General features: G+C 39.3%; 1 protein-coding gene across 3 annotated transcripts in view; it reads left to right on the top strand.

The window, feature by feature from the left end:
• Positions 1 to 269: 269 nt before the first annotated feature.
• The window catches only part of Col12a1 (collagen type XII alpha 1 chain), a 111,649-nt gene continuing 95,504 nt past the window's right edge, over positions 270 to 16,414 (top strand). Inside the window, exons 1-8 of one of the 3 annotated variants that reach the window (XM_021229340.2) lie at positions 270 to 560; positions 3,787 to 3,894; positions 10,450 to 10,566; positions 12,126 to 12,269; positions 12,851 to 12,910; positions 14,641 to 14,904; positions 15,081 to 15,245; positions 16,005 to 16,178. In XM_021229340.2, coding sequence (XP_021084999.2) covers positions 3,822 to 3,894; positions 10,450 to 10,566; positions 12,126 to 12,269; positions 12,851 to 12,910; positions 14,641 to 14,904; positions 15,081 to 15,245; positions 16,005 to 16,178 — 997 coding nt within the window. In that variant the 5' untranslated portion in view covers positions 270 to 560; positions 3,787 to 3,821. The remainder of the gene's footprint in view (positions 561 to 3,786; positions 3,895 to 10,449; positions 10,567 to 12,125; positions 12,270 to 12,850; positions 12,911 to 14,640; positions 14,905 to 15,080; positions 15,246 to 16,004; positions 16,179 to 16,414) is intronic. The other 2 variants (XM_005073702.4, XM_021229341.2) reach the window with 2 other exon arrangements.

The raw sequence follows: 16,414 nt of genomic DNA, 5'->3' as shown, positions 1-16,414 counted from the left end.
GCATTAAAGAAAGTCATCGGGATAGGGAAACCCGAGCCCCTTGCCCGCCCCATGTGGAGGAGTCCGCGGCCTCCCTTGGCAGGAAACCCCGGCTGCGGCTGTCCCCCTCTCTCCCTCCCTCCTCCCCGCCCCCGAGGGGCATTGCTACTACGGCGATCGCCACCTCACGCCGATGGAATGCTCAAAGTATGCACACGTTCCCAAAAGTAGACCTCCTTCACCGCCGAGTAGCATACATCACCCGTGGCAGCCTTCCACCTTCTCAGGCGTTTCGTAACCGAGTAAACTGAGAGCTGGGAACAGCCCTCTATTAAGTAGCCCGCGGCGCGGAGCCTCTTCCCAGTCGGCGAAGGCGGCCGCCGCAGACGCGCCCGCCCGCAGCTGCAGTCAGTCCCCCTGCCTCCGCTGCTCTGCGCTCCAGTCGCCACTCCTGGGTGCTCCCGGCACCCTTCCCACGCTCGCGACCGTCAGGTGCTCCCGGAGCGCAGCGCCCTCACCGGCCCAGGGGGTCCCACACACTGGCTGTTGGACGCCTGCTCCCTCTGTCACTGCCGGCTCAGGTCAGTATGGCTTCTGTCCCACCCTACACCCCAACCTCTCGCGGCCTTTCTCAAAGATAACCGGGAAAAGTCGCTTCTTGCTTGCATCTTAACCCGGGCCAGGCGGAGCGCCAGGCAGGGTCCGGTTAACTTTGGAAGCTATTGATTTGTGTGCCCGAGATACTGAGGAGCAACGGAAGAACTTTGGGATTTCTTTGGAGTTTTGGAGGGAGAAGGAAAGGTGACTTGTTCGGCTCAGTTTGTTCATCTGCAGGGGAATACCCCCACAGACGTTGTCGCTTTCAGTGAAGTGCATGGGCTGCGGAGGTCCCACTTTATTATTTGATGGCTGCAGGCTTTGCCAGGGTTGCCGACTTGCAACACGGGCACAAGAAGTTTGCAGGAAAACGAAGTGAAGTTCTGCACACGCGTTGCAGAATTCCTTGGAGGGTCTATAGAAAGCGCTCCGGAGTGGCGAGGCTGGGCGCGAGTGGCATTTCCAGATGCTCCTGGGGAGCGGCCCCGGGCTTCATTAACCACTGCATCCAAAGGGTTTGTGATTTAGGCCGGCTTTTCACAGCTTCTGAGACATCCTTTTGGGTTCTTCCTGAAAGTCTTGGGACTAAGTCCTATCTAGAGCCAGTCAGTGGGACCTCTGAGATGGTTTCTTCTTCAATCCTTGGGTACAGAGATGAGCGTGTGAGGAGGCCACACATTTACAGAGCTATGACAAACGGGGCTTCAGCCTCGGCCCCCTGACCACTTTGGATCTCTGACATTGTTCCCCACCCGCGACTCCAAGATTGGAGCCTTCTCAAGAATCACAGGGAGGGATGGGAGAAAAGAAATGAGACTAAGGTCGTCCTTGGCTAACTAGGGTCAAGGTGGCAGTTATAGAAGAGGTATGTGACGCCTGGACTCTAGATGGGCCCGTGGAACATATGTATGCCCAGGGGTGCCTTTGGAAAAAAAATTAACTTGAGAGAGTTAAGGAGTTGGCCTCTTCCAGCCAGGGGTGGGGGAGGGGTGAGTTGTCCAGATGGGACCAGTTCCCATAGCGCCCCCACTCCAGGCAGCTGAGTCACGTTCATTCATGAGGGGGAAGTGAGGGAAATCCTACTGCCACGTAGGGGCGGCCGCTTTCAGACATCGATGTCTGAGAATGCTCAATGAAGTGTTGCTAAGCACTCCGATAAATGTTTTGGCTAAGAAGTAGAGAGAAGCTTTTCTGTGAAATGTATATGGACAGAATTCTTGGCTGGCTGAGAAGGTTGAGTTATTCACCGGATAACCCAATGAGAGATGATTCATTCTTGCTGCGGAGTCAGGAAGCCGATAGGTGGCGCACTCGCCCCAGGAAAACGCCCTGCCAAGACTCCCAAGTTTTGTTCAGCTTATTAACAACCCCTCAAAACAGAACACGATTTTATTTTATTTTTTTTTTGTGGGTAGATTGCCACGCTTTAACTTTTCGTGAGCCTAATTTCCAACTGCATTCCAAATTACTATATCAACGTTGTGGCCGGGTGATGGCAACATGGGCCAGTCCTGCATTTTTATTAAAAAAAATTAAAACTAATATAAGAAAGGGTTAGAATGTCACAGTTGTTAATTAGGAAAAAAGACATTACTAAAATCCCTTAGATCCCTGAGCTGCGCCAAAATTTTAATCTTGGCTTCATAAAAAGGAGCTCTGGGCAATTTGGCTTGCGTGCTCATCAGACATGTAAAATGCAATTTATACTCAGATGAAGAAAGCGTCCATAACTCTCGTGCCAAAGATTTGAACAGGCATGACTGGAGATTGTCAGTTTCTTTTCTGAAGGAGAGTCCAACCTTTGGCTTAGTTGTGCATTCCCAAACACCAGTCCTCCCTCCCCACCCCCATTTGTCACTAGGCCTGCGGTGCTGCCTTAAAGTAATGTGTACATCTATGAATCTTCTGGTTTTGTCTTTGTGTTTGGTCACAGGCACCTTCTCAGTCAAGCTCATTGCTGGTAACTTTTGTTCCTATATTGGACCTGAGAATATATTAGGACATCCATTCTGCTGATTAAACAGCCACTGTGTGCTGGGAAGCTACCAAAGAAGAGTAGGACTCTTTCCTAAGGAATTAACCCAGTTGCAAAATCAGGAAAAAGTCAGAACAGAACCTTCTTGCTTCTGGAGCTTGTATCAGTTGTAAACTTCCGGCATTAAGAACTAGTTAAACGGGGAGCTCATGAACCCTAGACTGATAGCTGGGAGACCAGCATAGGACTGTTCCAGATTCCTTGAATGAGGGTGTCAGTTTGGAGGTCTGGCAGAGGATCAGCATTTATCCCTAGTATATGAATGGACTTTGGGAGCCCACTCCACATAGAGGGATACTCTCTCAGCCTAGACACACGGGGCAGGGCCTAGGCCCTGCTCCAAATGATGTGACAGACTTTGAAGACACCCCATGGAAGGTCTTACCCTCCCTGGAGAGCAGAAAGGGGATGGGATAGTGGGTTGTTGTGGGGCAGGGGAGGGAGAGGGAACTGGGATTGACAGAAAAAAAGAACTAGTTAAACACAAAGATGAATTATTGAGGTTTTTAAAAATAGAAGAACTTTTAGAAAACAGACAAGGGTATTTTGCCTCCTATTGCTTTGTCTCTTTTTATTATGCATTTTAGAGTTGGTTCCCCCTCATCTTTGGTAAAGATGTGAAAACAACATGGTTATCAGAAGAACTGGGTTTCAGTTGTGCCTTCATATCCCTATGTCATCTATCCCAGATCTTAAAGACTTGCATATTTTTAGTCAGGACAAACTGAAGAATGAAAAAAGGTTTATTATTCTTTCCAAATTATCCTGGGACCACTAAAGCACAGTTACCTAAAGAGTTCAGCAGTCAGGAAAAAGCAGCCGAATGAAAACCCCAGCTGGAAGAGACATTTGGTTGAGTCAGGGATAAAATGACCTCTAAATTATCCATCACCTTGGCAGGATGAAGCCGTGTGGTCTGGTCAGGCCTTCACAGGGCACTGGTACCCTAGAGAAGAGTAACCTCTTTAAACTAGAATTCCCTATATGTTCTCTGATTAGACCTATTGGAAGAACTTGACTTGCTTGGCTCCACAACAGGTCCAGTATGTGCTGGGCTGGGCGCTATTGTTACTAAGTCAAATTGAACTGGGTTCTGGACCATGGTTAGGCTCCTGTCTAACCTGTTCCTGGCCTGCTCAGGCTGTCTTCTGATGGATCGCTGCTTTCTCCTGCAGATCCCTTCATGAGGCTGTGAGCTTGAGGCCAAAGCATGCATACCAGGCTTCCCCGAGCCCTGGCCGCCCTGGGCGTGGCCCTGCTCCTGTCTTCCATTGAGGCTGAAGGTAAAATGCTTTTACTTCCCCTATGGCAAGTGACACTGAAGAATTCAAGAAAGGAAAAGCCTCTCATCTCTTCTGCTTCTGTTGCTCGCTCTGTCTCCTCTGCACTTCTTCGGTGATTTCTCTTGTCCAGAGAAACGCCCTCCTTCTGAGGTGTGTCCGTTTCCAAGCTTTCAGGCCCAGCTCTTATATTCTGCTTCCCTCGTCCTGTACAGTGCTGTGTGGTCTCTTAGCGCTTGTCTGCAGTGTGCTGTCCACACTGCCATCTATACTGCTGCCTTTCCCGAGGACCAGTCCCCTGGATAGAGCAACGGCTGCATCCAGCTCTACCAAGAGGATCCTGGAGGCCTGGGTACCAGGAACCTCAGAGTATGGACATCCTCACAGGATCACCAGCTGATGATCACCTGAGTCGGGATTGTGACCTTGGTGACAACATGAATAAAAGACTCCAACATTGCCAGCTCCGGCGCGTCTGGTTTTCTTTTCTTTTTGAGCAGATTAGGGGAGCCAGCCCAACTGGCTATGCAGACTTTCTGGCAAAAGAGCCAGCTGTTAAACTGACTGCCCCTTGGGTAGGTGGGTAGGGGGATGAGTGACAAACAGAAACCAACCCACAGGGGATGCTCTTTTAACCTAGGGACTCTGCTGTTGGTGTTTGGTTCCAAAGTCTCTAAAACACGTGTCCTAGAACAACCCAGCTCAGAGGGGTTGGCTCCGGGCCAGGGTTTCCAGCCTGGAGGCGGCTGCGAGCCGGGCACCCCCTTGGCGTACTCACCCTAGCTTGGCTCAGGGAGACCTGACCGCGTCTGACCTCAACGCCTTGGCACTAGGTGACCAGGGACACCACAGTGCAGCTCCAACATGGCTTCTTGTGGCCCCGCCCTCTAGAAAACGTCTGTTAAACTTTTAACCTAATTTTGTTTTATTTGGTGCACTTGATGCTTTAATGTGACGTAATTTATTGAGCAAGCCACTTCTATGGAAGAATCCCACCGGCTCTTTTAACTGTCATTCCACATTTGACAAACTAATCGTATTCAGAAAGATAAACGGGTTAATCTTAAAAAAGCCCTTTTACCCTCTCCAGTTAAAGAAACACCTTTAATGAAGTTAGGGAGCAGACATCTGTGGGCTCTGGAAATTCCAGTGGATGTACTGCTTGTAGAGGGATAGGTATGTAGGGCTGTTTCTTGACAACCATGATTTTTTTTCTGAATGTTCTACTTCAAAATTGCAGGTACAGAGAAGTCATGTTAGGCAAAGAGAGCCTCTCCCAAAGTGTAGCACATCTAAGCTCCAGAGACACTCTCTGGCCCACCTCACTTGATGAGTAAATGCAGAGGCTACTCTGGCCTCCTGAAGGAGTAGTCTGATGAGGTGGCCTTTCAGTAATCCTTGCTGTGTCGTCAGTTAGGAAGGAATTTTATTTGAGAAACTTCTGGAAGTACTACTAAAGATATTTTTAGATAAGTCATTGAAGTGGCCTGTTTATTGCCCATTAAGAAAGTAGTTCTTTGAAAATAAAAGTTTTGAGAATTCTTAAGTGTAGAGTTAGGTTGAAGACAATGGTAAGTGGAAAACATCAATTCTGAACTGGCTGAGCAGCCAGCAAAATACAGTTACAAAGGACATTATACTACTTGCCTTCCTGATTATTTCCATTATATCTCATGTTTTATTTGTTAACTTTGTATTAGTTTCCACATGGGGAAGTTCTTTTTTCTTTTCTTTCTTAAGCTCTTGTCGTTTCCTCCCTTAGGTCAGTATATTTTAATATGATTTATTTTTGGATTGTTTTATAGTTTGGCAGTGTCAAACAGAAATACGAGTCATAAATATAAGCCACATATATAACTTAAACATTTTTTATAGTCATATAAAGACAGAAAAGGGAACAGGAAAATTTATCTTTATGAGAGGTTTTTAACATATGATTATTTCAACATGTAATTGACAGAAAAACCATCGACGACCTCCTGTGCATTTTTGTGCTAAGTTTTGGAAGCTGGATATGCATTTCACACTTGCAACACATTCCACTTTGGACTGGCCACACTTCAAGTGCTTGGTAGCCCTATGAGACTGTTTGCTCCTTGTTGGGCAGCTCAGTTCTGGTGTTAACTACCAACTAAGTGGCCTCAGGAGCCTGTGAAGAGCTAACAAAACTTGTGGCCAAAGTCTTTCTGAAGATATTGAGCTAGAAAGTAGATTTCTCCCCTCTGAAATCTGTCTGTTGGGGCATTTCAAAATTTCAGCTTGTCCCTCTGTTTGCAGTCTTCTGCTAAGGTAGCCAAAGTTACTTTGCTTTCTTTTGTGTGACTCATATGCTCTTGAAGTTATATGGTTCCTGGTATTTTTAATTTGCTTTTTTATATGCTAGAAACACAGTTTCTATGTTAATTTAAATTGTTTTGAAATTTACATTTTTCCTTTTAAAAACCATGACAATTGTTTTCCATATTGCTTCTATTTGTATGATGAATTATATTTCCAGGCTAGTTTACTGTGTCCTATAGAAATAAAGGCAAAGATTACTTTTTTCTTTTTGGCCTTAAGTAATTATTAAATAGATTAGCAAACTTTAAACTTTGCTAGTGCTCTGTCTGACCTAGATTGTGTAAATTAGTCTGGGATCGTGTATCATATGGTAATAGATTTTTTAGAAAAGTTAACTTTTCATTAATTGGTTAAAGGTTCCATTCCTTGGCCACTGAATACATTTTTCCTTTATCTTGAATTCGAGATGAATGCAAATTTTGTAAAATACAGTTTTAATTTTTGCTTTATTTATAGTTTGTAACATATAATAAGCAATTATCAGTTCATCAGTTATTTTAAGTCAAGTCTTTAACTGCATTGTGTCTAGATTTATGGACTAATTTAATATGTATTTATATTATTCTGTATCTAACATGCAGCAAAACATTCAAATCAGAGAACTTAGATGCCATGTATTCTGATTGTTTTATTTTCTAAATGAGGAAGTAAGAGTTCCTCAAGTTGATATTTTTAAAAATAATGTATTTAATTTTATTTTGTGAATTGATGTTTTGCCTGCATGTATGTCTGGGTGAGGGTGTTGAACTGGAGTTATAGACAATTGTGAGCTGCCATGTGTGTCCTCTGCAAGAGTAACCAGTGCTCTTAACAGCTGAGCCATCTCTCCAGTACTTCAAGTTAACATGTTAGTGTAGCCTTTAGATTTTCTTCATCTATAACACATTATATTATATTCATTTATTTATCTACCTATCCATCCATCCACATATGCACTCACCTACCCATCCATCAATCCACTCATCCACCTACCCATCCACCCACCCATCCATCCATCTACCTATCCATCCATCTATCCGTCCATCCATCCATCCATCCACCTATCCATCCATCCATCCATCCATAAATTTTCCATGGTTAATTTTTAGATATAGACTTTTGTTGGGTACTTCAATTGGAAAAATGGTTAGTTTTCTTTAAAACAAGACACACACTAGTTTTAAAATTATTTGAACGAGTTAATATATTAAATTTTATCTATATACACACTGATAGTATAGTGGTGAGCATGGCTGCCTTCCAAAGTCTATCTATATTTGAGTTGCAGATGTTAGAATACTACATATATATCATTGAGCAGCCATAATTTCTTCTAATAGTGGCTTTTCAGAGAATATAAAATATGTATATACATATTAGCAAGTATTGAGTTCTAAAGCTTTTTAAGCTGAAATATTTCTTCTATTTACATTTAATCTAATGTGGTGGAAAACTATTCAGAATACAAGATAAAATTGTTGTTACCTATGAGCAGTGCTGAATTTCTTTTGAATTTATTTGTAGGACAAGGATTGCAAGGCTTATGCTTAGGTTATTATATATACAAAAGGAAATAACAAGTAAAATGTCTAAATGTTATAAAGAAGACATTGAACATTTATTACATGATCATTTCTACCATGTCCTAAATCCTACCGGTTTGGGTAACAGAGATCTCATCAGAAAGACACTTTTATGTCACAGTATTTTGGTAACAAAAGCATAATGTTTAAGTACAAAATTAAACTGTCAGTTATAAATACTTAAAATTTCATTTCTCCGTAAAAAGTAGCCAGGTTTTATGAATCATATTGTTATTTACAATTTTAATTGTTTCCTTTGGCTTGACTATGGTGGTTTGCTTCTACAAACCAGATGTAACTAGTTAGTGTTTGCACTATGCCAGCATCAGCACTGTTTTCAGGAACACCTAGACTCCATGACAATGTAATGGTGGTTGTGAATTAATATAAAAAATTCTCAAATCAAGAAAAAACACCTATTTGTAATGATTTAAATTGATGTAGGTTGTACCCTCACACCTACTTCATTATTTTTCTGGCAAAAAATCCCAAACTTTGTAAATGAACCGACAATCTTGAAATGTCTATTTGTTAAACTCAATGAGAGGAACGGCAGGGTAAGCTCTGTTTTTCACATTGATAGGTCATTTTTCCTACTTTCGAACCCCATGTACCACATCTGAGTTTCCATGAGCACCTTAAAAGCCTCTAAAATGTTCAAGACTTTTCCCCCACAGTCATTTTTTCAGTCTATCTGGAATCCTGGTCACTTGGATATCAACAAGGTGGGCTGCTGCTGACCTTCAGCAGTTTTAACCTAATGTCAGCTGCTTCAGGTCTATTTCCTCCAAGGTTGGTGGTACTATTTTTCCATGTACTGATTTTTTAAAAAAGCTGCTCAGGCCAATTGTGTCTGCCTTTGCATTAAATTTGTCCTGAGCCATTGCTATTGGAACAATATTTTATAATGATATTCTTAATACCCATCGTCCTATTAACATCTGTTGCATGTTTGTTACATATACTAAGTGATGACTTCCGCTAAATGTTGCAATATTGTTACAGACAGAAGAATGCTGAAGGATTAAACTGTGCATGCAGATTAATAGTCTTAATCTCACTGCCTGTGTATGGATAGTAAGAAAGTAACATTCATCCTTCTACCAGTGTAGCCAATAAAAATAAAGATATCACCTACTCTTGGAGGTGGCTGTTTACTAAAGCAGATGTTTGCCTGATCAGTTTTGTTTTCTTTAGAAATGTGCCATGAATGTAAAAACAGCCTTAATCCCTGTTAAATTATGACTTGTTTCTCAGAGCTATTACTGCATTTCAATTGATTTTAATACAATCCTAAAAGGAGATGGTAACCTCTTAAAATGGAGGTAAACCACCTCACTCACAAGGAATAAGATATGTAGACTAAGATATTTAAAGAAGAATATGGCTGAAAATCATCTAATTATCGAACTTGCTTCAAGTGTAATGATTTTCGAAGCATCGACCATGCACTGACAGTGAGTCAGTACAATACTGCATGAGGAGGCATGAACATTGTTGCAGAGAATATCATTATAAAATATTTCAGGAATGTCTTTGTGTAATGACTATTGTACATGGAAGCTTTTGTTCATTGTGGGAAACTAAAAATAAGTCAACATTTCATTGACACATGCATGATGCTGTACAGTTTTGTATGTAAACTGTTCCTTTCTGTACTTCACAGTTATTTCTGTCATTGATTTCTCCAAGTTTTTATACACAGTTATGTCTTTCAATGCTGATCCTTCTTTACTGTTTCCCTCAAGTTTTGTAAATAATTGTCCATAAATATACATTGATATTGTCTTTTCATAATTAACCATTGTTTTGTAAAGGGCCTTACTGGCATTTTTTAACTTAAAATGCTGCTTCTAGTATGGAGTATGCCTACTACAAAGGCAATGACCATGTTGGTTTACACCTTGGGAGCACAGCAAATTGGTGTAAACAGTCAGATTATCAATTTCATAGACATTTCTAACATTGCTTATATACTCATAAATTCTTAACATCTCATTATAATATTTGCCTATATTAATATGAATATACACTTAGATGTATATTTTCTTGTGAGACATATTTAATTTTTTATGATTTTATCTCTCCATTCAAATACATTTTTATAGCCTCTGCCACAAACTGAGATTTATCAAACAAAATAACAAAGCAACAATGCTGAAATTGAGCCCAAACCATCAGTGATTTTCTTTCCACATTATAAAAATATATGATGTCACTGTTCTAAATTAACGTCCATGGTTGTAAGCAGGTTGTGATTTGGCATGCTTGTTCAAAGTGCACTCAGCATGTATTGAATTTCCTTAATTGTTATGTGAATTGTTTGCACATGTGGTTATTATATGTGATTTCATTGTTCTTGTATCCAAACATGTTTCTATTCTACTTGATTTTGCTGGCCATTCTTGAATGACCTAGCAACTCAAGAATCAAGTGTTCCGTGCTGTCTTCTGTAATTTGTACACTTTCTGATGTTTTGTCGTATCTTGTCAGCTTTTAATTTTATTCTGATCCAACAAGATATCTTTTATATTTGTTGGAAACAAATTTATGCAAAGACAACTTTAGTAAGCTTTGCTCAACACAATTCTTTATTAATCATATTAAGCATTTTTGACATTGGAAAATGCAACTAATTTCCACTCTCTTTTTGCAGTTGACCCACCTTCCGATTTGAATTTTAAAATTATAGATGAAAATACTGTTCATATGTCATGGGAGAGACCATTTGATCCAATTGTGGGTTACAGAATAACTGTGGACTCTACAACAGGTGAGTTCCAAGATGTTGAGGTTTTAGGACAGATATCAAGACCATACAGTCTGGTTGCCTAACCTCACATGTGATCACAAGGAGGGCAAGAATGAGCAAGCCAGAGGGATTTGTTTGATGTCATCTGGTATTCGGTAGACTCAGGGCTACAGAGTCCAATCCCAATACTTACTGTAAGCAAAGCCAAGCAAAGCAAAGCAAAGCAAAGCAAACCTTGTTTCAGATGTTCTGTTGTGTTGTCTATAGTGTAACCATGTTGCCCTAGTGTGGAGAACCAATGTCTAAGAATAGGTGGGAAAATAACTGTTTGTGTTGGTTAAGTGGTAAGAAAGTCTTCTTTGGTTGGCAATGAATGTAGCTATTGCCAATATTGCTAATTACTAGGGTTGTGTGCTTACTTAATGTCTTTTGCCCTTTAGAATACTAGCAGTTAAAATACTTCTTTATCAGGGAGCTTTTAAAAAAAGACAGTATGCCAAAGAACTGAAGAAGGTATGAAAACATCACCTTTTGCTGTTTCTCTAAGTACATTTAATTAATGGCTTATTTATTTTAAAAGATATTCTAAAGCATCCCAAATAGGGTCCACCCCATTTCTAGATACTGGGAATATGGACTTCCAATGTTCAAAATGGGCACCACAAAGATTCAATCTAATATATTCTGAATGTCCTCATGTCCCATGGTGCTCTGGCCCACTCAGACATGGTACATGGCAGTCCACATAGACACAAGGAACATTTGTCAGAGTTTTGCTATATGTGCTATCTTTCTTAATTATGCTTTGTGAAATGCTTAATATAATTCAAGTGTTAACAGACACACAGTCCATAGGAGTTGTCATGCTTTATGATTGAACTGAGAGTTAAAAGAATCTAGATGGAAGTATAATGTCATTATGTAAGTAAATACTCAGTATAAGATATCATGAAACATGTGATACCCAATTCAGTAAGTTCAGAGGATTATTGCTACCTATTAGAGTATGGTTCACATTTGAATGTGTTTTTTTCTATCTTTATGTTCTCTTCTAATTTATAATTTAAAATTAAATTATGAGTCATATCTTACTTATAACATTTTTTATTATTTCATGTTGTCATAAAATGATATATTTTTGGTTTGATATTCTAACATATCTTTAATTTAGAAGAATTTTGAGCTTTTAAAAAATATTGAATTTTGCTGGGTGTTAGTGGTGCATGCCTTAATTCTCAACACCTAGGAGGCAGAGGCAGGAGGATGTCTGTGGGTTCCAGGGAATCCTGGTCTACAGAGTTCCAGGACAGGTTCCAAAGCAATACAGAGAAACCCTGTCTAGAAAAACAAAAAAAAGTATTGAATGTGATTGTCAGATAAAGGCAAGATCATTGTAAACATTGAGTTTTCTAAAAATGCAAGGTCTTCTTTTTGAATGGCAGTTAAAAAACAATGTTTGGATGTCTTGAAAAAGTACATATGGTAAAACTTTCTGTTTTGGGGTACATTTAGACTTTTTGTAATGTGCTACTCTTGGGAAAGTTTTTGTTGCATTCCTATTTCCCTTTTTGCATTTACAGAGGGGCCTACTAAAGAATTTACCCTTGCAGCTGGTACCACTGAAACTCTATTATCAGACCTCATTCCTGAAACAGAGTATGTGGTGACTATAACTTCCTATGATGAAGTAGAAGAAAGTGTGCCAGTTATAGGGCAGCTGACAAGTAAGAGCACATACAAGTCTAAGTACTTTAATAATATCCTTATATCATTTTCTTCCTTCCCTTTTATCCCTCCAGCCCCCACCCAGCCCCCTTCCTCCAACTTCTTCCATGTCTTCTCCACTTTCAAATTGATAGCCTCTTTTTCTTTGACTATTACTGTCACATAGATACATGTATATGCATTTTGCCAATAATTTTTCAACTTCAATCTCTTATTATATAGGTAACATCAGCACCACTTTCTATAATCCTTGTTATTAGCACTTATGCACAGTTCATTTATGCCTCTTAACCTTGGTCTCTGGAAGTGGCAGAAGTGTTCGGAATGAAAATTATTTGAAACATCAGAATTTTCAAGTAATACTGTAAAGTCTTTTTGAAATAACCTCTAAAATTTCATTAAAATAATTTATTTGTAAGGAAATCATTACTTATCATTCCAACAAGCTGAGAAAGATCAAATATTTGAAACACAATATTAAAGAATGATGTATGTGTTCTGCTTTTATGAAATGTATGTATATATATATACATGCATATATTTGGTAATTTCTTATGTTAATGATGGGCTTTTGACTCAGTTCAAACAGGTGGTCCAACAAAGCCAGGGGAGAAGAAACCTGGAAAAACAGAGATACAAAGTGAGTTCCTTCCTATATTTTTTGCTTGGATTTGTAGAAGTTGGGAATGCATTGTAGTAGATGTTCTAATTATAAACAAAGCTTTATCATCTTCCCTATACCAATAGCTATAAGTTTTCTTTAGAAAGAGTTTAGGGAGGTGAGAGAAATAGGTAACTAAATATTTATAAAACTTGAGTTCTGACCTTCTGGCTAATATATCCTCCTAGGACAAATTATAGCAACAGATGGTGCTTACAGATATATCAGAAAGGATTACGATGGTCTTAGTGCTTGAAGCAACTCAACTGCTGGGAAACATACTTTAGTCTACTTGTTGTATATTGAGCTCATCTCTGGGGTATTTCTGACAACTTGGCTGATGATGTCAGCTTTCCCAACCTTTCCAGAGTTCCTGCAGCCCATCTCTAAGAAATTGAATTTGTAACCAGATAAAAAGCACTTTTATTTAGTCTCAGCTTGGAGGCTGTTAGCCTCCTTTTGTCTGACACCGCTTTGTGTGGCTTGCTAGAGTGAAGTCCTAAGGAGTTTCTTGGACTTCTGATTTTGCCACTTTGTAAGTTGGATTCATGACCCAGATTTATCATAAAGCATTATAAACACAAAGGTCTCTTTCTCTGGAAAATTTTCCTCTAGATCAATGTTTATCATTCTCTCAGATGTCCAGTAATCTAAGATGAAGTTTCTCCTATGCAGTTGGATTAATATTTTCTCCAAACTATCAATATTTACTCTAAATCAAAATATTCTGCCAGATATGGGTTTTTACTAGGCTAAAATTGCCCTATTAAACAGCATACAAATTTATTTAAGCATGCAACTCAAAATTGTCTTGCACAATTTTCCAGGTCCTTTTCCTGCTCCTCTTTGCCAAAATACTTCTTTTATTATCTAACAACTGACTTCAAGAACAAAAACATCTTCAGAAATCCACTAAATTTTGCCTTGCAAATACAGATTTTTCATGAAAACCAACTTGCCTTCTTGATCACGGAAGAGGGAAAGATAATGTACAGTCATAAAAGCATAGAGCATTTTAACCCATTAAGAATACCATATGGCCATTTGAACTTTTGCATTAACAATATTTAATCCTTTTGTTTAGAAATGGAGGTTTTAGTTGTCAAATTTGGATACAGAAATAATGAAGACAAGATACTTTGGCTACTTTGCATGACTATATTCATAGACTACCTTGACGATAAACTTAGACATTTATATCAGAAAATATTACAGACTATTAAAATATTTGCTCTTCTTTTCCACTTAGACTCATCAGCTTGAAGAACACAGATTGTATTTATATGTTGATAAATAACAAGGCAGGAGAATACTCTGTTGCTGTTTCTTTTGTGTGTCTCCCAGATGTTTTATGGAATCTTCATTTGTGGAAGACTGAAGATATAGTTTAGAAAAATAGACTGCCAGTGCATGTGCTTGGACTGTATTCTCCTGGGCAGTGTATATCACATGCCTAGTTATTTCTCTGCACAGGATGTCTTACCTAACAATTTAAAGGCATCCAATCCCATAAGTGGATCTTGATCAGTGCATTGAAACTGCTTCAATGTTATAAGATTTTATATTATTTTATGTGTGTAAATGGAAAATAGTGGGTCCAGACATTATAAAGGAGTAGAATGATTCAGGAAAGTTTTTGCCATGCCAGCCCATGTTTTTTAAAAGGTGGATTGACTTAATCATTTAAAAATATCTTAAATGTGTTTCAGAGTGCTCGGTCAGTGCCTGGACTGATCTAGTCTTTCTTGTGGATGGCTCCTGGAGTGTGGGAAGAAATAATTTCAAGTACATTTTAGACTTCATTGCTGCTCTTGTGTCTGCTTTTGACATTGGGGAGGATAAGACAAGAGTTGGAGTTGTTCAGTATAGCACAGATACCAGGACTGAATTTAACTTAAATCAGTATTACCGAAGAGATGACCTGCTTGCTGCAATTAAGAAAATACCATACAAAGGTGGCAACACAATGACAGGTATGTTTTAGAGATTCCTTTATTGTTTAAAATAAATGAAGTGTCTATTTTGAGAAGAAACAAAAAAAACCATTTGATTATATAGTAAGTACCTTTGGAATTAACTCTTAGTATTTGACTTTGGCAAAATTTGTGAGAGCTTAGAGTAAATGAACACGTTTCTTTTTTCCCTCCAGGGGATGCCATTGATTACTTGGTTAAAAACACTTTCACTGAATCTGCTGGCTCAAGAGTTGGCTTTCCTAAAGTGGCAATTATTATCACGGATGGCAAATCTCAGGACGAAGTGGATATTCCAGCTCGGGAGCTTCGGAATATTGGAGTAGAGGTTTTCTCTCTGGGTAGGTTAAGTCTGACCAGCCATTTTCTTTCTATATCTCCTTCAGTACACTTACTGCGTAAGAAGATAAAGGTTGATCCTCAAGGAAGGATGTCGTCAAAAGTGCTTACCGCATTTGTAGGATAGTATTGAGCCAAGTTGTCTTTGAGTAAAAATTCTGCTTATCTATTTCCTCCTAAAACTCTTCTAGCATATGGATCAAGCGAGGCGATATGAACATTCTTTACCAGCTCTCTACTTTTCTCAGAACACTCTGCCAGCGATTCTCATAAAGATCCTCCTTGTATTATCGTTAAGTAGGTTTTCTGCACTTTCTACATTACAAAATACACGAAGTATTCATAGGGCTCCAGCTCATTCAGCACTTTGGAATAAAAAATATTACCTTTACAGATGTCAGAGACAAGTGACAGCATAATTAAAATGGGGCCATTTGTTTTTCTCCCTAGCTTGTCACTTTTTGTGTGGAATTACAAAATCCTTTGTCATTGAACATTTGTTCTTCAATCCATCAATCACCTATCATCTGTCTATTTGAGACAGGTCTCACTATGTAGGTCTGGCTGTCCTTGAAGTTACAGCACTCTTCCGGCCTCTGCTTGGAATGTGTTGGGATTAAAGGCAGGTGTCAAAGCAGCTCTGGATTTTGACTAGAAAAGGGTTAAAAATAACTTCAATTTGAGATTTAGAATTATTACAAGAACTTCTTGAATTTGGTGTGTTTCCCATCTTGACATATTGCCACCCTTTTATTTCCAAGGTATTAAAGCTGCAGATGCAAAAGAACTTAAACAAATTGCATCCACACCTTCCTTGAATCATATTTTCAACGTGGCCAATTTTGATGCAATTGTGGACATTCAAAATGAGATAATCTCCCAGGTGTGTTCAGGAGTTGATGAACAACTTGGTGAACTGGTTAGTGGAGAAGAAGGTGAGTGCTTGCTTGTTGAGGGTATTTAAATGCTAGCACTTTTGGACAGTGGTTCTTGCTTTGCAAGTATTCCAGAATGGATATATCTTAACCACACCCTCCAGTGATCAGTTTTTGAACTCAGCTTGTTAATACATTGATATTATTTCCACTCTCCAGTGGAAAATTTGGAAAAATATTTAGTCTTCTGTGAAGTTTCTGAACATTTTTGAGAGAGGTCAGTTTTTATTATACTT

This window comes from Mesocricetus auratus, unplaced genomic scaffold, assembly GCF_017639785.1.
Source record: "Mesocricetus auratus isolate SY011 unplaced genomic scaffold, BCM_Maur_2.0 Super-Scaffold_100691, whole genome shotgun sequence".
NCBI lineage: Eukaryota > Metazoa > Chordata > Mammalia > Rodentia > Cricetidae > Mesocricetus > Mesocricetus auratus.
The sequence above is the reverse complement of the archived record's forward strand: the minus strand, read 5'-3'. Positions and strand labels throughout refer to the sequence as shown.